The sequence below is a fragment of the Sapajus apella genome, unplaced genomic scaffold (assembly GCF_009761245.1).
Source record: "Sapajus apella isolate SASKATOON/1434 unplaced genomic scaffold, GSC_monkey_1.0 scaffold29, whole genome shotgun sequence".
In the NCBI taxonomy this organism is placed as follows: Eukaryota; Metazoa; Chordata; class Mammalia; order Primates; family Cebidae; genus Sapajus; species Sapajus apella.
Window position 1 is genome coordinate 7,790,041 of NW_022436969.1, and position 26,665 is coordinate 7,816,705.

Consider the following 26,665-nt stretch of genomic DNA (forward strand, 5'->3'; position numbering starts at 1 on the left):
TACTTCTCACTGCAAAGCATGAACCTTATTTTTATGTTTTAGAGACAGGGTCTGGCTATGTTGCCCAGGCTGGAGTGCGTTGACTATTCACAGGTGTGATCATAGTGCAATACAGTCTCGAGCTCCTGGGCTCAAGCAATCCTCCTGCCTCAGCCTCCAGAGCAGCTGGAACCACAGGCACGTGCACCGCTGAGCCCGGCTGAAACATTCGTTTTTCAAACCTTCTTTCCCTCAGTCAGTGTGAGTATTTTTAATTGCAACCACCAGTCAGATCCACTTGTTTTTCTCTCAAGTTGCTTGGTCAGATCCACTTGTTTTTCTCTCAAGTTGCTTGGTTTTCATGCCCTGGTGGGAATGCGAGATGCGTGGCAGGGAAATCAGAGAGACGGCAAGTGTGGAGGTGGTGGGCGAGAAGGGGCTCCTCTCTTCTCACAACTGTTTTAGGGAGCAGGCGGAGAAGGTAGAAGTGGACAAATAAAGAGAATTGGGCCCCCATCCTCAGAGGGGAGGACATCTAAGCAAATCACTTCAAGTTCGAATTATCTTTGGGTAGCCGTCTGCTCTCCAGGTGTGAGTTTGGGCTGGTGGAAGGGCAGTATGGGAGGAGGAGTGGGTTGTGGGGGATGGGATTCTTAACTGAGATCTATACAATCATGCCACAATCGGTGGAGTCACTTCATTCCCACTCACTAGTCCATGGGCAACAGAGAACCCAGGGGAGGGGAGTGTGCATGAGGTCCCATAAAGGACTCTTCATGAATATCTGGTCCACACTGAACACATAAGGAGTCTCCTTGGTTTGGTCTTGTTTTGTTGTTCAATCTTATTTTGATTATTTCTATCCCCAGCATATTATCTCTCTCCAGTATAATACAAGTTGTGCTTTTTCATCTGGACAAAAATAATTACAATTTTCTTTTCATGAACTAGTACCTTTAAAAAAGCCATCTAGTTAAGAATTCCTCCAATAGAAAAAAAGGCAATTCTTCTTATACCGGCCATTAAAATTATTTAGATTTCTGTCTTTAAAGGAAATTATAGACATGTCCTTTATTTTGGCAGAGTGAATCAGTGCGCAGATTAAAATCAGATATTGGCTGGTTGTGGTGGCTCATGCCTATAATCCCAGCATTTTGGGAGGCTAAGGTGGGTGGATCGCTTGAGTCCAGGAGTTTGAGACCAGCCTGGGCAACATGGTAAAACCTCATCTCTACCAAAAAATACTACAATTAGCTGGGCACAGTGACGCATGCCTATAGTCCCAGCTACTTGGGGAGGCTGAGGTGGGAGGATGGCTTGAATCTCAGAGGTTGCAGTGAGCCCAGATTACACCACTGCACTCCAGCCTGGGCAACAAGAGTGAAACCCTGTCTAAAAAAAAAAAAAATCAGATATTGTCCCTAGTTTGTTTCCTTGATCTCCTATATACCCTATCTTGAAAGCATCAGGAAAACTATTTCAAGATAAAGGATAGTCTTTTGTCAAATCTTCTTTAAATAGCACATATGTCTGTAAAACTCAGAAACTATAGTCAAAGAAAATCTTGAAATGGACAGTCCATTCTCATTCATCCGTGGCCATAAAGGTCTCTACCTGGTCAAGTGGAAGAAAGGAAGAAGCCACCTGCCAGGAGAGAGAGGCAGAAGCCTCATGTGCTCAGGGAGTGGAATCTCCAGGTGTTGCTAGAGCGCCTTCCAAAATTACCAATGAATACAGATCATGCACAATAAGACCATAGTTTCCAATATAATATTCCTTTAAGCTATTAGGAACCATGTTTAGGCAAAAGAGTACGTTGCAAATAAATAGATTATGTTGTTATATGAATAGGCTTGTCTAAAGGAGAATCAAAGTATGAAAGGAATGTTCTTTTGCTGAAAGCACAGCTGAGATTTACACGTGAACGAAATGCAGCCAATGATGGTGTCATCATATCTATTATACGATCTGTCCTAAAAGTGGCAAGTACCTAATAATTATCAGTGGATATCATATTACCTGCTTACGAAATAATCGCATTTGGTAAAGAGCAAGTTATTCAAATAAACAGATCTGGTTAGTTTATGACAACACACCTGAGTAAAAGCCTTAATGAAACATGCTTTGGGGGAGTATAGTCTATCCTGATTAAAACTAAATCAATCATCTTAATTTGCTTTTGATTACAAGCGGAAAATATACTCTGCAAGAGTTACATATCATGTGACCCTCCAAGGATGTGTCAGTTACTAAAATAGAATCATTTCACCTCTTATAATGCAAGCAAAAACACATTCTACAAAAAAATCAGTTTAAGTATTCAGTTTATATTGAATACTCATTTTTAAATGAAAATGAATGTATTCTAATACATTAGTTCAAAAAAGGGGTTCTATAACTAGTTAACCTGATGATGTTTCATGTTAAGTTTTCCAGGAAACTTTTGTAATAAAAATTATATGCAAACGACAAAATTATGTTCCTAAACCAGTTTCCAGGGCTATATCAGTAGCCATAGGATCTATTTCTCTGCAAGAATACATGTAGCATCCAGGAAGTTTAAAGAGAGCAGAATTTATGAATGTTTCATGCCTGGCAAATGGAAGCATGTCTTTTAGATTTATGCAAATTTTGATCGCTTTTCTTAAGCATTGGATTTCACTCTTTCTCATGTTTTTTTCGTGGGTAAAATTTCTTCCAAGCAGTATTTGGAAAACTGTAGGCATTGGACTATTTTTCTGAGCCTTGGGGTGGTCTCTAAAAGGCATAAAGTTTCATCGTATATTAACATCCCACAAGCATTCAAGCTCTTAACTGCCTCGGCATTTCCAGGTGGGCTGATGTTAATGGGATTTGTGGTTAATAGCTTGGGAGAACAATCTGTCAGGCACTCTAATCAACACTGCCAGTCAAGGCTACTGGGAGGCCATCAGCCCCTCCTTAGTCCACTCCTTTACTCATTAATCACCTAACTGCAACTTAAAATGTCACAAAACTGGAAACTCCTCCCCATCCCAAACCAAAACTTAAAAGGACATTACCTGGCTGGGTCTAAACTCCACATAACTCGCTTGCAGCTGACTTTGACCGGGAGGCTGAAGAAATGGCACCCTTTGCTGCTGTGAACTGTAGCCCAGACATTGCCCCAGGGCTGCCCCAAAGATCCACAGCCATCCCATGCTCCCGGCTGACCGCCTCACATCTGGAGGCATCCTGGCTTCTGGGCGTCCCGCTGGCTGCACATGAAGCTCTGCCTCTTCCTCTTATACCTGCCTTCCTGCTCAGTGCCTGGGCCTGCCTGACTCAGGGAAGGAAGGCTGTCTGCGGCAGGCGCCCCACCTTTAAACTTCACACATGAGTCAGCCTGTGCCAGAGCGCACATAACAGTCTTGCAGGTAAGCGCACCGCTCTGTAATTCCTGGGAGGTGGGGCGGGCATCACCTTCCACCCACCTCACCCCGCAGACGCTCTAAATCACAGGCTGAGTCATGGGCAGGGAACACGCCCTGGGCAGAAGGGTGGAAATCCAGAGTCCCTCTCTCTCCCTTGGGCTATCAATTTTAATCAGGCTAGAAAAGAGACGGAGGAAGGGGAGGAATGTAGGCTACCTGTGGGCTAAATATTACAACTTGGGAGTATCCAGAAGACCACAGCAGGTCAGATTTGTTTTTGCAGGTTTAAAAAGTGGAAACTTGTATGCTCAGATCACCTTGGGGGTTTTTGGCTACCAGGGGGCCAGGAAAGAAAATGAAAGGTTTTGCTAAGTCTACGTACTTTTGAATGTATAGAATACACAAAATAACAGTGTATTCTACTTCTACTAATTGTGCTAATGACAGTGTATTGCTACTTCTACTAATTGTGCTAATGACAGTGTATTGCTGCTTCTACTAATTGTGCTAACATTGTGCTTTTGGCTTGATCTTTAAGAAAAGACATATTTATAGCCTGAGAAATTGAATAGTTTCATTCTATGGCACATTTTAATCATCTGAAGACAGCTCTGTTTGACTGGACCTCAAATAATGAGGCTCTGCTGCAAGCCAGAACATAATATCCTCTAAGAAATCCAGGATGTTTTCTGGAATTCCAGTCTCCTGGGGCACTGAGAGTAGGTGGAGGGAGGTTCTGGATTAGAGAAAGGTTTAAGGTCAGTTATTGGGAAAGCAGGGGCTCAAATATTTAGATGCTGACTGATGAGCTCCTTCATTTTCAAATATATTTTATTTAAAAAATTGATAAATAATAGTGATAAATATAGACTGCATAGTGATGTCTGATACATATAACATTTAGTGATCAGATAAGGTAATTAGCATATCCATCATCTCAAGCGTTGATCATTTCATTGTGTTGGGAACAGTCAATATCCTCCATCTAGCTATTTGAAACTATAGTATGTTTTTTCCTACTCTGGATTTCTCTAACCCTCAGCATCTAATGAATTCCTGTGGCTTTCCTATGAATTCTGAGACACTGATGATGTCTTTTTCACATTTAATTCCTGAAGGGAGTCTAGGTAAGATATAAGATAAGCCCTGCAGAAACTTGGACAGAGAAACAATAAACCATTCTGCAGTGCTGGACAGCAGTCAGAAACAATGGCCATAGGAGTTCCCTAAGGGAATGGTATGGATGGGAAAACTTCCTACCTGACATGAGTCGCCAGCATAGGCAGGGGGGCAGGCACACATTTCCACAGCATGTGCTATGCGTCCGCTTCCTGTGTCAGAGGCTTCCTCTAGCCCCACCTCGCCCAGGGTGAGCCTCTGCGTCTCTGTGAAGTGGAGGCCTTGGATGCGCACATCTGCCAGTCTAGACAGCACTGTCATCAGCTCCTCCCTAGACACCGGGGCTCGGCTGCTGGCGTGTCTGAAGTTTCCCTACAAGTGGAAACAGAAAGGCGGGGTCTTCCTTAGGCAGGCTCACTTCCAGGGGTTCCTTAGAGGCAGACACCCCGAATGAATCAAAGAAGAGACACTTAAAACGCACAGGGAGAAATGAAATAAGATGGGGAAATACCTACCTCCTGGAGTATTTACATTTAGAAGTCAGATGTCCTGGGTTATTCCCATGAAGGAAGGAAAAGAAAATGAAGGCAGGGAAGAGGGGCAATAAAATGAAATAAAATTTTCCAGTGTTATACTGATCTTTAAATTGCTTTTGTTTGTGCAAACAGAAGGTGAGTGAGAAAGAAGGAAGGCAGGCATATGGAAACCACTGAGTCATGCAGCTCAGGTCAATCATTAAACATACACAACGGTGACAGAAAATACAATCCTTTCTTGCATAAACATTCACATCATTTTATTTTAGGTTTTTTTTTTTTTTTTTTTTTGAAATAGAGTCTCACTCTGTCGCCCAGGCTGGGGTACAGTGGTGCAATCCCGGCTCACTATAACCTCCATCTCCCAGGCTCAAGGGATTCTCCTGCCTCAGCCTCCTGAGTAGTTGGCACTACAGGTATGCGTCACCATGCCCGGCTAACTTTGTATTTTTAGTAGAGACAGGGTTTCACCATTTCGGCCAGGATGGTCTCAATCTCTTGACCTCATGATCTGCCCACCTCAGCCTCCCAAAATGCTGGGATTACAGGCATGAGCCACTGCACCCGGCTGGTTCTCAGGCTCATCTATGCTGTAGTTTATGGCAGGATTTCCTCCTTCTTTTCTTAAAGGGGATAATGTTTCATTGTATATATCTATATATAAACCACATTTTCTTTATCTATTCATCTGTTGATGGACATTTGGTTGCTTCTTGGGTATTGTGAATAATGCTGCAATGAACATGAATGTGCAAATACTTTGTCAAGATCCTGTTTTCAGTTATTTTAGATCTATAACCAAAAGTGGGACTGCTGGAGCATATGGTAATCCTACTTTTAATGTTTTGAGGAACTTCCTTAGTGTTTCCACAGTGGATGCACCATTTCACATTCCCAGCAAGAAGGTTGAAGGGTCCCAATTTCACCACACTTTTGTCAACACTTGTTAAGTTCTGTTTGGTAATTTTTTTTTTAAGACAGAGCCCGCTCTGTTGCTCAGGCTGGAGTGCAGTGGCGTGATCTTGGCTCACTGCAATTTCCGCAATCTCCACCTCCAAGGTTCAAGTGATTCTCCTGAGTACCTGGGATTACAGGTGCACCACATCCGGCTTTTTTTTTTTTTTTTTTTTTTTTTTTGAGACAGAGTCTTGCTCTGTTTCCCAGACTGGAGTGCAGTGGGGCAATCTTGGCTCACTGCAGCCTCTACCTCCTGGGTTCAAGTGATTCTCCTGCTACAGCCTCCCAAGTAGCTGGGATTATAGGCACATGCCACCACATCTGGCTAATTTTTGTTTGTTTAGTAGAGACAGGGTTTCACTATGTTGGCCAGGCTGGGTCAATGAACTCCTGACCTTGTGATCCATCCACCTCTGCCTCCAAAACTGCTGGAACAGGCATGAGCCACTGCACCCAGCCTAATTTTTTTTTTTTAATATTTTTGGTAGAGACAAGGTTTTGCCATGTTGACCAGGCTGGTCTCAAACTCCTGGCCTCATGATCTGCCTCCCTCAGCCTCCCAAAGTGCTGGGGTTACAGGCATGAGCCACCACACCTGGCCTGTTTTGCAATTTTTTAATAGTAGCCATCCTAATTGGTGTGAAATGGCATCTCATTATGGTTTTAATTTGCATTTCTCTAATGATTAGTAATGTTGAGCATCTTTTTATGTAAAAGCCTGCCTTTTTAACCTTTACATTTTGTTGCCCTTGTTGAACTCAGTTTTTATATCTCTTAAATAGGCATAGTAATGCCTAATGTCCTGAGGCTATCATTATAATTAAAGTAAATTAAATGATACAATGTACATAAAGTGTTCAGCACCATGCCTAGCATGTAGTAGGCATTCAATAAATGGTAGCTATTGCTAACATACAAATATAATACTCATTTTAATTTATACTTTAACAACTAAAGGAATAATTTATATACAATAATAATTCCTCATTTTAAGTGTACAATTTGTAATAAATTTACAGAAGAATGCAATCATCATAATATAATTTTAGAATATTTCTATTACCTTAAAAAAAACATCTGTGTCCATTTGTAGTCTCTACCCATTCCCACCCTCAAACCCAGGCAACCACTAATCTACATTCTGTTTCTCTGCATGTGTCCTTGCTGGACAATGTACATAAATGCCAGCTTAATTTCAACAGTATACAAAAACTGTGCTTCTATTAACATCATTCCCTCCTCTTTTCTTGTATGCTACTATTGTACAAATTGCATCTTTATACATTGTGTGCCATTTCCAGATGGTTGCAAGGCTTTGATTAATTTCCAGAGTTCTGAAAACGTTGATTCTGACCTTTTCTTTTCTTTTTTGCCAGTTCTCTAATTGCTTTTATGGAGGACAGAATTTTTAGAGGGATTCTCACTCTATCATTTACTGATATAATCTGTCTCACATAAATAGAATCATACAATATATTTCTTTGGTGTCTTGTAGTATCAACATTTTGTTTTTTTTTTTAATTGCCAAATAGTATTCCATTGTATAGATGTACCTGTTCAGAAACGTTAAATATGTCTGCAAGTTCAAAGTACTCAAAAAGTTTCATCTAGAGCTACTATACATATTTATTATGAATGGAACACTATTTTTAAGGAGTAGTTGTAACCAAGTAAGTATAACAAAAAAGCTCTGATGAGCTTTCCTTTATTTTGCTAGTATTACTCTTGTTTCTTTTCGTAGCTTTTTTATCTATTCATCCTAAGCATATGTTGAATATTAACCAGGTCTCAGGCACTGAGGGAGACCTGAGGATGACAGCGAGCTATGTCATAGCATTTACAAGCTCACAGGTTTTTTGTTTGTTTGAGACACGATCTCACTCTGTTGCCCAGGCTGGAGTGCAGTGGCACAATCATGGCTCACTGCAGCTTTGACCTTCTGGGACAAGCAATCTTCCCACCTCAGCTTCCCAACTAGCTGGGATTACAGGCGCAGTCCACCTTGCCCACTGAATTTTTGTTTTCATGCAGAGTTTTGCCATGTTGCCCAGGCTGACTCATGGAGTTTTTACAACTAGGATAATTAATTGTGAAATCAGAGAGACAATGTTAAAGGTCTGGACAGATGGTACCAAGAAAGCCACATGAGCATCAAACACTCTACATTTTATATAATTCGTATTTTGAATCTATACAAGTTGGGTACCTCTTGTCTGTGATCAGAAGTGATCCAAATTTCAGATTTTTTTTTTTTATTTTGGAACATTTGCATTGTATTTGCCTGCCAGTTTTTGGATTATTCCTAACCCAAAAATCTGAAACCTGAAATCCTCCAATGAGCATTTCCTTTGAGTGTCATGTTGGTGCTCAAAATATTTTGGGTTTTGGAGCATTTTGGATTTTCAGATTAAGGATGCTCAACCTGTATATATAAATTTATATTTATATAGAGTCTGTATTTTAAAATTCTTAAAATGAGTAAAAATCATGATTGTCTGAAATCATTAAGTCATAAAACAAAGGACCCTCCCCACTGTATAGTTGCTCTTCCTTTACCTCAACCACCTGCACTCGCCCGTGATGCAGCCGGTCTGGCCGTGGGGTATTTGCATCTTCATAGATGATGGACAAGTGCTGACCCTGTTTAAAGAAAACCATGAATGTGTTAGTGCCTTCACTGGGACTTTCAAGATTTATAACTGATCTAAGGAAATTTCTATGATCTACATCATATGACATACCTGACTTAAAAAAAAGTTCAGAATTAACTGACTGGTAAAAAGATTAGTGACATGGAAACAATAATTACAGGCAATACAGTGTCTTTTCACAAATAGGAAATCAGGAAAATTGCCTTGGCCAAAAATAATTTTTTTTTTTGGCAGGCATAGAGTCTCACTCTGTTGCTCAGACTGGAGTGAAATGGCACAATCTTGGCTCACTGCAACCTCTGCCTCCCGGGTTCAAGCAATTCTGCCTTAGCCTCCTGAGTAGCTGGGATTACAGGTGCTCACCACCACACCCTGCCTATTTTTGTATTTTTAGTAGAGAACAGGTTTTACCATGTTGACTAGGCTGGTCTCGAACTCCTGACCTCAAGTGATCCACCTGCCTTGGCCTCCCACAGTGCTGGAATTACAGGTGTGGGCCCACCACACCCAGCAGAAAAAAAAAATTTCTTTTTTTAAACTTTGCCTTGTAGTCAATGCAGGAAGTGCTGTTTTCATTACTGCCCACCGAACCAGACTGTGGTGGGAAGAAAGTGCTTTGGTGGATGGGTACTGAGGAGGGTGTGGAGGGCAGAGGGTTGGCCCATGCAGGGAGCTACAGGCTGGCATGTGGGGCAAGAAATTCCCCTGCTGCCTCCCTCTGTGGGACCCATCCTCATTCATTCTCAGCCTCCAGCCCGCTGCATTATGGTGGCTCACATTTGCATCTTAACAGGGCAGGCTGGGGTGGCCAGCAGCCTACTGCACCAGCACTCCACCATCAGCAACCCTGCTACAAAAACACATACAAGTCCCAGCTTTTCTGTGATAGCACCAAACCCTAGAGGCTTCCATTCATTAGGGCTGGTATTTCAGAAAGAAGACCATTACCTGGAATCACATATCATTTAAAACCTTAATCTAAGAAACATGCCCTAGAGACTCTTAATTATAGTGAATTAGAACAAAGCAGCAGGGAAAATGTTTCATAAGCCTAAATTATTTTCCATGTTTGAAGGTAAAATTAAACAGAAAATTTGGTTATTACCTTCCAGTGAATTCCAATGGTTTGCATAATAAACTCTTTGGCAGTAAAAAAAAAAAAAAATCGGCCTGGCCTGAACTATAAGATGCTCTGTAAAAACATGAAGCTGAAATACAGCACTGCTGTGGTGGTGTTTTTACTGTGTAGCTATTTTTCCTTAGACTACAATTCCAAAATCTTTGCTGCTTCATCTTCAAGATATTCTGCAAAGGTTCCTTGGAGTTAAAACAGTTCAGTAGATTTGCATACCAGTAAAAACAAAACACAACACAGCAGTACCTGAACACAAATATCTACCAAGAATGTGCTGCGATGAGGTGTGTGTGACTTGCTGCTCCCTGTATACAGTGCATGACATGAGAAAACCCTTCAGGAAGCTATTATTACATCACATGAATCACACCCCATAAGCCAGAAATAAAGCCGACTTCAGGCAATGGCCCCCTACCCGATGCTCACGGTATTGTGCCCTGTGTTGTGGGGAATTCAAAGTAGGATGTGATACTACCCTTGCCTTCAAGGAATTTTCTAGATGGCAGTACTGAATTGTGTGCCAGGCAAAGAGTGTGTGGATGTTGTTACTTCCCTTCTCAAAAAACAAATGTTCCCTCAATGGCAGATGAACCACTTGAGGTCAGGAGTTTGGGACCAGCCTGGCCAATATGGTGAAACTCTGTCTCTACTGAAAATATAAAAATTAGTTGGGCATGTTGGCCCATGCCTGTAATCCCAGCTACTCAGGAGGCTGAGGCAGGAGAATCACTTGAATCAGGGAGGCAGAATTTGCAGTGAGCCAAGATCATGACACTGCACTCCTGTCTCAAAAAAAAATTCCTGTTATAGCATCAGACCCTTTCAGACTTGTTTTGAATGACTGCACACACTGATGATACAGCCCTATTGGACTGGTCGTCCATGAGCACAGCCTTCTGCCCTGTACCACTGCTGAGCCCTGTTAGTCTTCATCCCTGCCCCCGGAAGGGCACTTCTCTTCGTATGCCCATTCTTAAAGACTTGGCTCAAAATGAACCACAAAGTCTTCTAAGGGCCTCTCAGACCACATGACTCCCATTCCCCCTACCCAAACCCCAGCACTGAGAGGGCTCTGTTTGGACTCTCCTCCAACAGTTACTGTTCAGTGGGTTGGAGTTCCTGGCATATTTCCCTGATTTCCCCTACTTTTGAGCAAAGGGGTCACTTGTCCTTTACAGAGTCCAACAATACAGTCTTGCCCCATGGGAAGGACTCAAAGACATTTATGAAACAAAATTAAAATATAGAAACATTAAAAAAAATGCTTAATATGTGGTGGGACATGTGGCTCACACCTGTCATCCCAGCGCTTTGGGAGGCTGAGCAGGGAGAATTGCTTGAGCCTAGGAGTTTGAGACCAGCCTGGGCAACACAGTGAGATCCTATCTCTACAAAAATTAAGGTGAAAGAAATTAGCTGGCCATGGTGGTGTGTGCCTATAACCTCAGTGCTCGGGGCGGCCAAGACAGGGGGGCTGCTTGAGGCCAGGAGTTCAGCTCTAGCTTGGGCAACACAGGGAGACCCTGTCTCTACAAAAATTTTTTTTAAAAGTTTTTAGAAAAATTTTAACATGGGGAGGCAGTAACTTGTGAGACGCAAGAGCAAAATACAGTTAAGTACTTTGGAGGTGAGAAGAGAGAAACCATTTGGTCAGAGGAGGCACGATCCTGAAAAGATGCTACTTGCTCTAAACTTTGACTTAGTTTCTACAAAATATTGGAAATGATTTAATCCAATTTTTTTATAGACCACGTATCAAGATGTCCTAAACTTAGATCAGCACCAACAGCAGCTGCCACTTCCTGCCACTTGGGTTGTGCCCTGATACCTACAGTGAGCTGCACGTCTGGCTTCTTTTCCAGAAGAACCATGTCACCAGGCAAGCCAAAGGACTTGGCTTGGTAAGTGAGGTAGCCACCATATGAAGAAACCTAAAATGGAATGAATAGCATCAATAGCACAAGCATTAAAAGAGATGACGTCGGCGTCAACCCACATGAAAAGCGCTTAGGCACACAAAGTGTGGAAAGAAACACACTCGACCTGTTCACAGGGTTGTATCTAGACAGCGGGGTTGAAGATGGTATTGTAACTTTCTACTTTATGCTATTTTTAATGTCATTTGAAATGTTTAGCATGAACATGGTTGAGTTTTACAAGCAAGAAGATACCTTTATTTAAAAGAAAAGTAAGGCTGAGTGTAGCAGCTCATGCCTATAATCCCAGCACTTTGGGAAGCTGAGGCAGAAGGATCACTTAAGGTCATGAGTTAGGCACCAGTCTGGGCAATGTTGCAAGACCCTGTCTCTACAAAAACATTCAAAAATTAACCAGATGTGGTGGTGTATGTTACTTAGGAAGCTGAGGTGGAAAGATCGCTTGAGCCCTGGAGTTTGATGCTGCAGAGAGCTATTTTTGTACCAATGCACTGCAGCTTGGGCAACAGAGCAAGACCCTATAAAAGAAAAAAGAAAGAAAAGAAAAGAAGAAAGAAAGGAAGAAAAGGAAGGAAGGAGGGAGGGAGGGAGGGAAGGAGGGAAGGAGGGAGGGAGGGAGGGAAGGAAGGAAGGAAGGAAGAAAAGAAAAGAAGAAGAAGAAAGAAAGAGAGGAGGAGGAAAGGAAGGAAGGAAGGAAGGAAAATAGTCATGTTTCTTTCTTTTCCAGATGATTACTAAACCAAAATGTTTATTTAATCCATAACTATTCTAGGAAATATAGGCCATTGGTTTCTTTTTTAACTGAGAGAACTGAATAATATCTATCAGTCACAAAGTGAACCTCTAAAAATAAATTGTCTCCAAAAACAATTCTCCTGAAAGCAGATGGTGAACATTTCCCAAATTATTGTGAGTTCTGCTGGGTACAGAAGCCATGGCTGAGTACTCCAGCAGGCGCACAGACATCTCAGTGTCGCACAAGCAGCATGACACTGGTGGGGATATGGAGTGAATGGTCACAGTTTTCTGACAGCTACTTCACACTTTGGGTCCTGACACCTCCCACCCTTAACACAATCAAGAAGGAAAAAGTCACAGAAGGATGAAAATCACAGGCAAGATCACCTCTGATTAGACAGAACGAAATAGCCTACCGGGAAACGCCAACAACTTAGAGCAGGCAGGGAGAAGAAGCCATGCTCCTCTGGGATTCCATTCAACAGAAGCTTTACCCTAGAGTCTGTAACCTGACAAAGTCTTACAGAGTTTTGATCTTTAAGCCTGGAAGTGTTCCAAGGTAATGTCTTGAATTATTATTGCGATTAAGTATGGCTTTTTTGATGGACTTAAAGTGGTTTTAAAAACATGGCCACAAATTCTTTGCACTCCTGCCTTCAAGAGGTAGAGCTTAATTCCCCCTCCTCTTTTTTGTTTCTGTTTGTTTTTCTGAGATGGAGTCTTGCTCTGTCACCCAGGCTGGAGTAGAATGGCATGATCTTGGCTCACTGCAACCTCCACCTCCCAGGTTCAGATGATTCTCCTGCCTCAGCCTCCCAAGTAGCTGGGATTATCAGCGCCCACCCCCATGCCTAGCTAATTTTTGTATTTTTAGTAGTGACAAAGTTTCATCATGTTGGCCAGGCTGGTCTCAAACTCCTGACCTCAGGTGATCCACATGTCTCAGCCTCCCAAAGTGCTGGGATTACAGGCATGAACCACCAAATTCCCCTCCTCTTGAGTGTAGGCTGCGCTTAGTGACTTGCTGCTAATGAATAGAATAAAGGAGAAGTGAGGGCATGGCAGTTCTGAAATTAGGTTATAAAAACACTGCAACTTCTGTCTTGAGCTCGAACCCTCTCTCTCTCTCTCTCTCTCTCTCCCTCTCTCCCCACCCTTACCTGCCCCTTATGAGTTGCTTTGGAGGAAGCCAGCTGCCATGTCATGAGGACCCTCAGGTAGCCTATGGAGGGTCTCACGTGATGAGAAACGGAGGCATCCAGTCCATAGCCAGCAGGAAGCAGAGGCCTGCTAACAGCCATGTGGTTGAGCTCGGAAGCAGATGCTCCAGTCCCAGGTGACTACAGCCCTGGCTGACATCTTAACAGTAGCCTTGGAAGACTCTGGTCCATCCCTTCCTGAATTCCTCATCCAAAATAATCATTATTGCTTTAAGCTGCAATGTGTTGGGGTAATTTGTTACATAGCAAGAGATGATCAACATATGGGCCTATCATACAGGGATGAAAAGGAGTATTATATGAGAGAGAAGTGGGATCATAGGAGAAAGGCAACATTGCCCACACTCAGATGTCAAAACCCACAGTCCTTCACCCAGAAGCCGAAGTTAGAGACCTCAGGCCAGCGAGGCCCTACTATTTAGTCCTCCTAATGTCAGAAGATGGCATCCCCTGAGCCAGGCCCTGTGAAATCCACCCGTTAGCAAGTTCCACGCTTGCTAAGAAACATACATGACCTGATGGCGTTTCCACATGAGGCCTGAGTTTCTGTCCTCATAAAATGCGTGGAGGTGGCCAGCCTCTGGCATAGTAGCTCATGCAGCAAGGGAAGAGCAAGTGGTGTGTGAGCCCCTGAGGGGTGTGGAACAAACGCGATTCTGCTTACGAAAGTCAGACTGCCACTGGAGCCTGTTTCTTTTAATAAGCTTGTGAGTCACTTGTCAGCCTTTGTTTTTCTAACAAAGAGGCTTTCTTCCGCCTTAAAATAAAGAATTCTCAGCATTTAAAAGCATGCATGTCCCATTTGCAATAGATGTGATTTAAATGGTTATTTCCCTGGAGGAAAAGTCTTTGACATTAGGTAAAAACTGAGAAAAACATTGTGGGTGATTTCCTTTGCTGGTAGCTCCTGCGTGGCGAGGGTGGGGCGCGGGGGGTGCCTGCCCAGCCCCCCACAACAGGAGGCAGGGTCTCTTCTTCATTTTTAGTTCACCCAATTTCCGGAATGTTAGGAACCTAAACTGCTGAATGCTTCCTTCCAGATTTCCAGGAAATGACGTTCACACAGCGATAGCAGAGGCCCACCGAGGGCCCAGAAGAACAGCAAGACATCATTACCTTGTCCCCCAGGTAGGAGGCGGGTGCGACCCAGGACGCGCTGCGGACGGTTGTGGGCAGCTCCTGGAGATCCGCCACCATGCTGTTGCTGCCCGGGTTGAATGAGACGGGGATATCCACTCTGTCTGCCGTCTCCAGGCGCCAGCCCAGCATATCCACAAACTGGAATGAGGGAGAGAAGCAAGGGACGGAAACATCTTGGTTGTGGCATCCCTGGTGACGGCTGCATGATGTCCTAGAGAAAGCTTGACGGGCAGCCTCCTTGCCTCAGAGGCCTCCTTTATGTGTCTCCTCTGGCACCTGCCCTCCCGATCCCGAGCCCCATCGGACCCATTGCCACTGGGAGTTCTGGGAAGGCAGCGGCCACACATACGTGGGATTTATCTTTGTAACCCAGCACACATCCTGGTTCTTGACATTTAGTAGGTGATCAATAAGTGTTCACATAATAAAGAAATACGTGTATGAATAAAAACTAGGACTATGGTGTCTTTAATGGCAAGCTCCTCATAGAGACAAATGTGATGTGGAATTCAGCGGCCTGCTATTATTGTTTTTCTCTAAATGGAGCATCAAAATTAAATCTTTTCCTGGTCACAAAGGAAGCCAGTTAATTTTGAGGTAGAAAAGAAAGAACTGGCCAGGGATAGGATTGGATTAATGTTTTCTGGTTCTCAGGGGTGGGGAGAAGAGACTTCAGAGCAGATTTACAATTTTTTTTTTCTAATTACTAGCTGCACCTCTTTTAGGAGACAGGCAGTAAAAGATAAAATAGGCAGGCAGTAAAATACATAAAACAGTCTTTTTTGGGCTGGGGCAGTGGCTCACATCTGTAATCCCCAGCACCTTGGGAGTCGGAGGCAGGCGGATCACCTGAGTTCAGGAGTTCAAGACCTGCTTGGCCAATATGGTGAAACCCTCTCTCTATTAAACACAAAAATTGGCCAGGTAGTACTCAGGAGGCTAAGGCCGAAATCGCTGGAACCCAGGAGGCAGAGGTTGTGGTGAGCCAAGATCATGCCACTGCACTCCAGCCTGGACAACAGAGGGAGACTCCATCTCAAAAAAAAAAAAAAAAAAAAGTCTTTTTTTGACTACTTGTTGGATATAAGACATGACTCACACAAAACAAGCAAGCATGAGGTTACTGGTTCATGGAATAATGAAAAGAAAAGTTTCAGTTTTATGAAGTTAATTTAAAAAATGGCCAAAGAAGGCTGGGTGCAGTGGCTCACGCCTGTAATCCCAGCACTGTGGGAGGCTGAGGTGGGAGGACTGCTTGAACCCAGGAGTCTGAGACCAACCTGGGCAACATGGCAAAATCCCGACTCTACAAAAAAATATAAAAATTATCCAGGTGTGGTGGTGCATGCCTGTAGTTCCAGCTTACTCAGAAGGCTAAGGCAGGAAGATTGCTTGAGCCCTGGAGGCGAAGGCTGCAATGAGCTATGTGATTGCACTCCAGCCTGGGCAAGAGAGACCCTGTCTCAAAACAAAGAAAAAAAAAGTGGCCAAAGAAAAGATATGGTAAAATAGATGAGAAGGAAAGCAAAACAGAAAGAAGTAAAAACAAGAAATGAGAGGTGTGATAGATATTGTGACATGATGAGAGAGATCAATTTGGTCATTACTACCAGTTTCTGGCACAGAGCTCCTAAAACGCTTTCAATTTTCTGAATGACAGGGGTGATAGGAGCATCATTTGCCGTGATACTTTATCTCAGTCCACAGTTCCTGACGCCAGAGCTTCTAAGACTCTTGGACTCATGATGGTAACAGTGCCTCTTTGTGTGCTAATGAGATGACTGGTGGCTAGATCCTCTCAGTAGCTTCAGGATGGGGGCATGTAGCCAGGAAGACCAAGGTAGGATGAGAGGGTTGGGACTTTCAGCCCTACCCCCAACCTCTGAAAAAGGGAGAGGGACTAGAGATTGAGTTAATTATCAATAGTTGATGATTTAACCAATCACATCTACATCAAAGAGCTACCAAAAAACCCCTAAATGATGGCTTGGGAGAGCTCCTGGGTGGGTAAACACATCTGCATGCCAGGAGGGTGGTGCGCCCTAACTCCCATGCCCGGAACGCCCTGGACTTCACCCTGTACACCTGTTCACCTGGCTGTTCCTCTGTATCCATTATCATATTCTTTATAATAAACCGCAATAGTAAGGAAAGTGTTTCCTGAATTCTGGGAGCCATTATAGCAGATTATCAAACATAAGGAGGGGGCTGTGGAAAACCCCAACTTGTGGCAAAGCACTAGAGAAGCACTGGAGACCTGGGACTTGCAACTGGCATCTGAAGTAGGGACAGTCTGGAAGAACCGAGCCCTTAGCCTGTGCAGTCTGATGCCACCTCCAGGTGGAGAGTGTCAGAAGTGAATTGAATTGCAAGACACCCCGGGAGTGTCTAGAGAGAATCAGAGAATTTGGGGTATGGAAAAAAACCCACACATTTGGTGTTAGCGTGTTGTGAGTATAGATACAGGATTTTCTTTTAAGGGGAAAAATAACAAACTCTATTTATCTAATGAGATTTATTGGGCATCTATTATGTCCCAGATCCTGTTCTAGGCACTAGGGATGTGTCAGTGAGCTCACATTCCAGGGATGGAGGAAGAAGGGCAATAAACAAATTTTAAAACAGAATGTTAAATATGTTAGGGAGTGCTGACTGCTGTGGGGAAGACAAGGGTAAGGTCATCAAGAGTGATCAGGGTGTGCTATTTCACAGGGAGTAGTGAAGGAAAGCCCCTCTGAGCACATGACATTCGAGGAAACACCTGATGAATTCAGGAAACAAGAGTTTTAATACGCTGCAGGCCAAGGAACAGCGAGGACAACACTTACCATTTAACAAATCCATGTACAAAACGCTCCCCAGCACTTCCTGTCAATGCATACCTTAGATCTTCGCTTATGTGAACTGTGACATTGATTATTTACTCCAAAACAGAAACAGCTGGTACAACCCTTGAGATTGGCTGGGTCCAAGTGGAATGATCCTTCTCGACACACATCACACTCTGTGCCTTCTACGTTTTCCTATTGAAGCAAAACATGAAGGAAGAGATTACTTCTTCTAAAGTTTCCCTAGTTGCAATTAGCTACTTGCACAAATTAAATACCAACAGAAGACGTTAGAATGAGGATATGAATGAAACATTAAAAGAGACATTAATTATTAAGCTTTCATCCCATGATAATTGTTTAAACTTTTATGCCACACATGAATGGAGGAGAGAATTCTCCAAATTTGATAAGATGCCCCTGGGGTATCTTGCAAGTAGAGAAATAGCACCGTATGGTTCACAGTACAGGGAGACCAATTCATCTCACTCACCACCACCTTAAAACATCTGCTGGGAACTGGAAGGTCTCCTACAACCTGGCGGAACCCCTTGGAGCAGAGATGATCACCTGGAGTCCACGGTCCAGGAATGGGTTTTAGGGGAACCTGCGGACCTCATGAAACTGTAGATTAAAGTTTGTGTTGATTTTTCTGGAAAGGGTCTATTCTGTCATCAGATTCTAAGGGGGTACATGACCTCTCCAAAAGCTAAAAGGGGTCTTGCCTCCTAACTATTTCTATAAAATGAGATCATGACTATAAAATGCTACACACACTATGAACAACTATTATGGGTCAGTCCCATTTCCCACATACTTTTCTATGTTAACTCAACATGAAGCACTTCCCCGCTGACTGGTAGCTGGCGCCTCTGGCATTACACAATCATTCTTACCTTGCAGAGGCAAGCCCCCGTCCCTGGGTCACACACTCCTGGCTCAGTCCCATCTCTGTTGCAATCGCAGGGAACACACTCAGGGAAGTGGTAAAACCCAGAAGCACATTGGTCACACTGCTGTCCTGTAATTCTGGGCTTGCATCTGTACACGAAGTAAAGGAAGCAAAAATCATCATCTTTGAACACACAATTTTCAGGTGCTCACTTACACTACAGTGGAGTAGTTGGCGTGCAAAGCCAGTTAGATACAACGCCTGCTTATAGTCCAAGGCAGAATGGAGAGAAGCAGATAAAAGGCACTCACAGAAAGTAGGTCATTGACCATTGGCCATTGTGGATGGTCATGGATGACCATCGTAGATAGGTCAGGCTTAGCACTAGGTGCTGGAGGTGCAAGAAGGGACGTGGCCCCTGAGCCTAGAGGGCTCCTGCAGATGGCCCATGAGTAGAAATGATGATGATACATACACAGGGTCTAACTGAGGTTCAGAGAAGTAGCAAGTGACCCAATCACAAGTTTCCCTGGGGAAAGTAACTCCTGCCCTGAGCTTTAAAGGGCAGAGTCATGGGGTAGGAGTTGGGATGGACATTCCAGAGAGAAGGAACAGAGCGAGAGATCACCCCGCATGTGCAGAGAACAACACAAGCGTGGTGCTCCTGGGGCGGATGTCCAGGCAGGGAATGCTGCCCCATGGCCTAAGGAGGTAGGTGGTACCAGATCATCAGGACAGAGGGGCTGGACACTGTCCCATGGCAGCACAGAACAGGAGTTGAGACCTGTGTATCCAAGGCTAGAGTTCTAATCCAGCTCTGACCATATGAGACATACCATCTCAGTAAGTTCTCTAACTTCCTGAAGCCTGCTTTTCATATCTGTGAGGGACAGAATATGGTAGCTGCTGCCTCCTGGGATTGCTGGGAACCCATGAGGCAGTGCATGAATGCATGCAAAATTTCAGCCCAGTGCCTGGCACACGACAAGTTATAGACAGGGGGAGACTGTCATGAATAGCTGTTACGAAGGAGAGAGTGTGGTTGGACTTTTATGAGGGATGGAGCCCAGAGGGTGAATTCCACCAGCAGCAGCAACAGGCTGTCAAGTCAGGAGAGAGACTGGAGGCTGACCTAGGGCAAGAATATTCCAGATGAGGAGGAGGCATAGGCTCCCGAACTATTTTGGGGTGACGTTTCTGGGAACTGTAATATTCTGGGTGAAGAGTAGAAGAAAGAGGAGAAGACGAGAAGACTCCCAATTTCCCTGCTTGGGCAACAGAGTGGATCTTAACGCCCCTTGTCATCTGTAAGGGGCAGAGCTTGGAGAAAAGCATGGTATGGGGGACACGGGGGTCACTGAGTCATCCATCCTCATCCATCTGCAGGTCCTTTTAACTGAAGCATTGGGCAGACAAGGAAATACAAGCAGCTGAGCAGAGGCAGAAGAGCAGTGGGCTATGGCCGTGCCTGGAGAGCCCAGAACTCGAGGTCGAGGAGGGGAAGAGAAATTGCAGTGAGCCCTGGGGAGCCAGGCACTGCATTCGGAGCTAGGATCTACCTACACACGGACTAAGGGAAGTATTAGAAATACGTTTTATTGTCACATATGGAAAAACATTTTATCATTCTAATACTACCAAATGTAAGCCACCACCTATCTCCTAGAACCTATGAAAATATCTTACCCCGCTGACTATCCTAAAAAAGTGAAATATGACTTCATATCCCATTAAGTTTCTCTCTGGCAAATCTCTGCATAAAAAGGATTTTGTATGTGATTAAGAATATGAATTCGGAACCAGGCAACCTACGTTAAATCCCAACTCTACCACTTACTGGACCTTGGGCAAATTAGTCTCTTTACAACCAAGTGTCTTCACCTGTGAAAATGGAGATAACGATACCTACTTCACGGCATTGATGTGAGGATTAAATAATACATGTCAAAACCTTAGAGTAGTTGCTTGCACACACGTAAGTATTTGCTATTGCTATTCCAGCTGTGACATGGGCTAAGAAGAGCAGACGGCTGCCTTTCTGTCCACTCAGCACGCCTAAAAGGACTAACTCAGCACTACCTGCAAGACTTGTTGGCAAGTTCTGTCTTTCAGTTCCATCCCTGTCATCTCTCCCTACCTGATCCCTGCAGAAATGATTCCATAAGGAAGTAGCCTCAAAACCACATTTAGAGCAATGTAGATATAGAGTATAAATATTCTGCATGAAGTGCATGGCTCTAGTGCAGTGGATTGTAAACTCTGGGAGGGGTTCTGAGACTCTTTTCGAAAGCTGGGTAAATTATGGGCCATCTTCTCGGAAAAGTGTCCACTACACTCACAGAAAGACTCACTCTCACATACACACAATTTTGCATTCTCTATCAGAGGGTTCCCGGCTCCAGGTTAATAACACCTACTCTCTTCTTGTGACTCTGAGACTAAAGGTAACCCAACAGTCTGGCAAAAAATAAAATAAAATAAAGCCTGTTCCCAGTTGATTCATTATTTCTGCAGAGACAGAAAGCGTGGAGCACAAGGACTTTGGTGGTCTAGAGATGGAAACGAAGAGAGTGCAGATGACCCTCCCAAAATAAAAGCCATCAGAGAGAGGAGCCTTAGAACAGAAGAGGGCCTTTGGAGATGGCCTGACATAGGCTGGGGGAACCTTACTTCTCTTTTCCTGGCAGTGAAGGAAAGAACACTGTGCACAGAGGGACAGTGCTGCCATGAAGTGCCAACCTGGCAGACTGGCATCCCAAGGTCTGAGCATTTCTTTTAGCAAATATGTGAGGCTTCTGGCCAAGGGAGCATTAATTGGATGCTGGTGGCAGGTGAAAAACTCACTGAATGCCACTGGTGGGCACAAATCCGTGTCCCCTGAGCAAGTGATCTGAGCCTTTGGACCTGAAAGGGGAGATCATACAGACAGGAGCCTGCGTTTTATATTTCCACTTCACTGGAAAGGAAACGGACAGGAGTGTTTGCAGCAAGGGCAGCTATGGAAGCTGCTTGTCCAGACAAGGAGGAAGGGAAGCAAAATCATGGCTGACCTGTGTGTTCACTTCAGAATGTATGTGAGATGATGTGGTAGAAAGAGAGTGACTGAGAGCGTGTGGCCAAGTCAGTAAAATAGGACCAAGCTCTGATCCTCACTCAGCATGTGGGTAGCAGCTGAGAGCACTAAAGCAGATGGAAAAAAGCCAACAGAACAGAGGGAGGGGAGCAGCGGCCTGCACATGGACCCTGAGTGGCCTCACTGGAGCTGCTAGGCCAGGGTAAACCAAAACAATATCTATATTCCTGAGTATGGCAATACTTAGATCGTTGAGCTTGTGCCTCCTGTGCAAAGACAGTTTTTGGTGTTTCCATGCCAACAAGGAAGGTTTTGGTGGTGCCATGACAATAGGGAAGAAATAGGATACTTCCTCTTAAAAATCTGGCTGAACTTCCTTTAAAATGACTTCAAGTCAGCCTGACTTGGTACGTTTCTCCACAGCAAATGGTACCCAAGGAACAGCCCTACCAGAATTTATGGTACCCAAGTAGCAGAATGGCAATTCTGGGGAAGCAGGTCAAGAGAAGTCATCTCCATGGCAATGAGCTCCTGGTCAAATGCTATGTGACAATATCTGGGCATTGGTGGGTGCTTGCCTTGTCTCAGAGAATCAGGCCCAGATGTGTTGGGGGGAGCTGCATCCTTTGGTCATTAAATACTATAGGGCCTTTCATATTATGCTCACGTCAAAGTCCAGTTTTAATCTAGAGCCCAACGTCTACCTTATTCATTCATTTATTCACTCAAGAAGTATGGCGTGCCTTCTACATACACATTCCTGTGTTAGTGCACATGGGAGAGAGGGGACAAAGTAGAATAAGTCAGTCTTGACGTAGACACGTTTTCACTGAGGACACGGGACCTAGAATGTGGAAATTAAGAGAGAAGCTAGCTAAGCAGTCAACTTGCTTGGCCAATCAGATGATGAGGAGATCTCTGTGGACTCATAGAAGGCTCCTTGCATTCTTTGAGTTTATGCTTTTAACACAAAAATCCTTGAAGGACAGGCATAATTTGGGGGTACTAGAAGAGGAGGGAGCCCTTTCATAACTGGAGAACAGAACATAGACAAAAAGTGTTTAGAGGAAGTGAGAAAACCAAGCCAGAGAAGAAAGCAGAAAAAACAAAAGGCTTTAAGAGTTAGGGTAGATGGAAGTCAGATCATCATGGAAAGTTGGTCTTTTTCCTGTGAGACAATGGGGAGTTGGGGAAGCTTCTTGAGCAAAGAGTGTGATGTCAAGGCAGTGGTGTTCCCATAATAGCCCACACACAATATGGCGCTCACTATGCTGCACTGTCACTATTCGTTAGAACAGGTGCCCCCATGAGACCACAGACATGTGTGCCTTCCACACGAAGCACAGCACCCAAGCTGGAGCAGGTAGTAGATGCACTTTGAGCAACAAAACACATGCAAAATAAAATTTAAAGAAAAGGAAAAAAAAAAAACCTCACAAGGAACTGAGGAAGATGTTTCATCCTCATTAAAACAACAAAAACAAACAAAAATACATGCCAAGAAGATAAAATCACATTTAAGGGTAGGCTGTCATGAAACAGAAAGAAGATAAAATCATAAACATACACACATTTATCAACACTGTCTCAAGTTCACAGATTAATAGAACCATGGATTTGTAACAAAATTAAGGGAAAGACAGATATTTGAATCCCAATATAATTGTTCATTTAGTATATTCCTCTTAAAGATCCAAAAAAGAAAGAAAGAAAGAATGAATGAATGAATGAATGAATGAGTAAACCAGCAAAAGGAAGGTCAATTAGGAGAGCATCAATATCATTTGCACATCAAGTAGTAAAAGGACTTAGCCAGGCAGTAGACAGCCTGGAAAGCAAGGGGGATAATATGTTCCTTGCCAGAAGTTGACACCTCACTGGCTGTCGGGAAAATGGGTTGATTCTGAGATGATGCTCAGATTTCAGGCTTAAAGAACTGGAAAGAAGTCATTACTATAAAGTAGAATTTTTTTTTAATCCAAAGGGAGAAATGGCTCGAAAGGGAAGACAATGACATGGGTTTCAGAGATAGTATCAGTGTTGCAGAATTCAGGAGTTAATGATTATCCAATCTAGCTCTTCATAATATATGTGAGGAGACAGGAGCCCAAAGAGCTTAAGGACCTTGTCCAAGGCTACCTGCGTAAAGTCAACAAGAGAACCCAGGTGGAGTTGATTTTAAATAAAGGTGGAATAGGACAGCTTTCAAGGATCAGGACTGGAGCTGTGGATCTGGGGATCATCCAGGAGTGGGGGTGGCTGAAGCCAGGAGAATGGGTGGAGTCTTGGGGACAAAGCATAGAGGGAGGAAGGCAGACAGCCATGAATGACCTTGGCAAATAACCACATCAGCTAATACTTACTGGGTGCTCAGAATGTATCAGGTACTGCTTTCAGTGTGTTCACAGAGGATATTTAACTCTCTACACAACTTTAGGAGGTAGGTGCCTCCAGGACCCTTATTTTATAGATGAAGACCTAAGGCTCAGAAGACAGAAGTAATATGGCTGAGGTCACCCAGAAAGTGAGCAGCAGAGACAGGGCGCAACTCACACTACACATTCTCTTGGTCTGGAGGCAGAAGGAGAAAATGAAGCCAGTAAAATGGCCAGAGAAGGATTATCAGAGAGGTGAGAGGAAGACCCCAGTGTTACAAGAGACGAAGGACGACAGAGGGTGTGCAGGTGAGAACCCTGAGTTCCTTCTGTGTGGTTATAGAGGTCATCGCTGTGTCAACAGCACATCCCAGTGCCTTTACACTGCCTGACCAGCCTCACTGATTATTTGATAAGGGGCATCAAAGAAATTGCCTCACCAAGTTGTTAGGGTTCATGAACTGATGCCTAGCTGGAAGTCCTTCTGTTCTGAGAACACCCAAATCTGTGACCTTTTCTGGTTTTTAATTTCTCCATTTAACACAAAGTCTCAGTAAATCTGAGCAGAGATAGAGGGCATCCCCAAATCTCTCCTGTGGCTACTACCCTTGTGAAAAGGCATGAGGTACACGTGGCTTCACTGGATGTCCAGGTGCACTGCCATCTCCTTGGTCAATCTGAAAATAACTTGGATGTGGTCAACAGCATGGCAGTTTTTATCAGGGATCTCCAGCTTCCTTGGTCTGACACAGATGGACAAAGTCTTCTGAAGATATTCTAGCCCTTTTGTGTATTCAGAGAATCTGATGGCACATATCTTCCATTATTAGGAGCAGATAGAAATTTATTTTTTCATCACTATAGACATATATACTGTCGTGTAATGCTATAAAAAAATGAAGTTTTGATCAATATAAGCATCTTTTTTATCTTGATCTAATAGAGTTGGCCAGAATAACAGACCTTTTGATAATTACACAATATAGTCTGCGATACAATCAGAGATTGAAAGAGAAATGGAATCAGAATTTTAAATTTAGATAGGAAGTTAGAGATGGTTTTACCAAACTTCATTTTACAGAGTAAGAAACTGAAAACCAGGAGGACAAAATGACTTTCCCAGTCTCATCGCTGGGACTTGCCAAACATGAGTCAAAGGCTCAGTTCTATGGTTCCAACTTCATTTATTCTCATTGACTCTAAAACTACAACTCCAGGTTTACTTAAGTGAAGGGTGAGTATTGTGGATTGCTCAAATTATTTCTGTAAATCATTTTAAAGTAGGTGAATATTTGTAACAGTTTGATTTTCTTATAGTATGATAAAACTGAACACCTATAAGTAGTCAAATACAGTTTGAAAATTGCAGTTTTCCAGCTTTGTAGTTTGTGATGCTTTGTACAACTGCAGGACGATCTGTTATGTGACTGTGAAAGGATGTGTTTTCCTTTTTCTCACAAACTCTGGGTATCTCTGATTATTTCTTTTACACGAGCTTTAGACTCCTCTAAACATGTTTTTCATAAAGGAAATTTTCTAGGGAGGGAAAACAAAACAGGCAATCAAAAGCTTTTTCGGCATTTACACTGAAATTATCATGGGCAATTTATGGTAATGTAAGTTTTCTTACATTTTCTGCCAAGGCCCTTTTATAACAAATCCACTTTGATCATGGGAAGATGTATTATCCCATTAGATTATTATAGTCCCTTTCCTAAAGTCAAAAGTAAACAGTTTTATATCTTGGTTTAAGTGTAATACAAGTCAATAAGATTCCATTTCTGATGATGCTGTCAGGCTTGGGCAAAACTTACTACAGACATGCCTCCATCTTGAGTTAGAAATTTTCCAGTCTATTAAATTATCATTGGCAGTGAGAGTTTGTTAAAAATAAAACTCCTTAGAATTTTTACGTAAAATACTACAGTAAATCTGTTCATCACTTTCTGGTGCCTTGACAAGATCAAACATTTTTTTAAAGCACTCTTGGTTTTCTTTTTCTGTGATAGCAGCATTGAGAAATTGTGTGTGAAGTTCCATTTGCCACGATTTATTGTTGACAAACTACTCCCTTTGAAAACTCTACTGCTTCCCTTCCTGCCGGAAAACCGCGGCTCCATCTCCTCCTTGGTTCCTTTGTTTCCTGTGATTAAACACAGGTATCCCATCCGGTTCTTGAGTGACTAAGCTGACTCAGGCAGGACTCACACCTATGGTTTTAAAGACTTGGAATGTTTTATGATTCAAATATTTCTCCCAGTTTCCTTACAAGGTCCCAGTAGTACAAAGGAGTTGGTAGGCACCAGCTAACAGTGAAAGGTGTGGTGAAGGGGCCTTCCTTACACAAGTGAACACGGCTGCTGTGGAGAGTTAAATTGTATCCCCAGAAAAGACCTGTCCGAGTTCTACCCCCAGTACCTCGTCTGGAAAAGGGTAATTAAGTTACCTTGTCGGTGTAATTAAGTTAAGATGAGGCTATACCGCAGTATGACTGGTGTCCTTATAAGAAAATGAGAAGAGACAGAGACGTACAGAGAGGAGAATGCCACAGGAAGACAGAGACACACAGGGAGAACAGTGTGTAATGGCAGAGGCAGAGGTGGCAGTGACGCAGCCACCAGCCCAGGGACTCCCAGGAACACCTGCACACCAGAAGTGAAGAGAAAGGCATGGAACAGGTTCTCCTGCAGACC

The 26,665-nt window shown here is 43.4% G+C and overlaps 1 protein-coding gene and 1 long non-coding RNA gene across 5 annotated transcripts in view; one reads left to right on the forward strand and one right to left on the reverse strand.

Moving 5' to 3' along the window:
* LAMA3 (laminin subunit alpha 3) overlaps positions 1 to 26,665 on the reverse strand; it is a 262,162-nt gene that overhangs the window by 76,488 nt on the left and 159,009 nt on the right. For 3 of the 4 annotated variants that reach the window (XM_032293185.1, XM_032293183.1, XM_032293184.1), the window contains 6 exons: positions 18,529 to 18,673; positions 17,687 to 17,827; positions 14,781 to 14,942; positions 11,602 to 11,700; positions 8,540 to 8,623; positions 4,632 to 4,862 (listed from right to left, as the gene is read on the reverse strand). In XM_032293185.1, the coding sequence (XP_032149076.1) occupies positions 4,632 to 4,862; positions 8,540 to 8,623; positions 11,602 to 11,700; positions 14,781 to 14,942; positions 17,687 to 17,827; positions 18,529 to 18,673 (862 nt within the window). Of the gene's footprint in view, positions 1 to 3,020; positions 3,212 to 4,631; positions 4,863 to 8,539; positions 8,624 to 11,601; positions 11,701 to 14,780; positions 14,943 to 17,686; positions 17,828 to 18,528; positions 18,674 to 26,665 lie in introns of those variants that run through there. The other variant, XM_032293186.1, reaches the window with a different exon arrangement.
* On the forward strand, positions 3,478 to 15,267 carry LOC116561416. Its single transcript, XR_004273420.1, has 3 exons — positions 3,478 to 3,635; positions 11,517 to 11,670; positions 14,705 to 15,267. It is a non-coding gene; the product is annotated as an uncharacterized LOC116561416 (long non-coding RNA).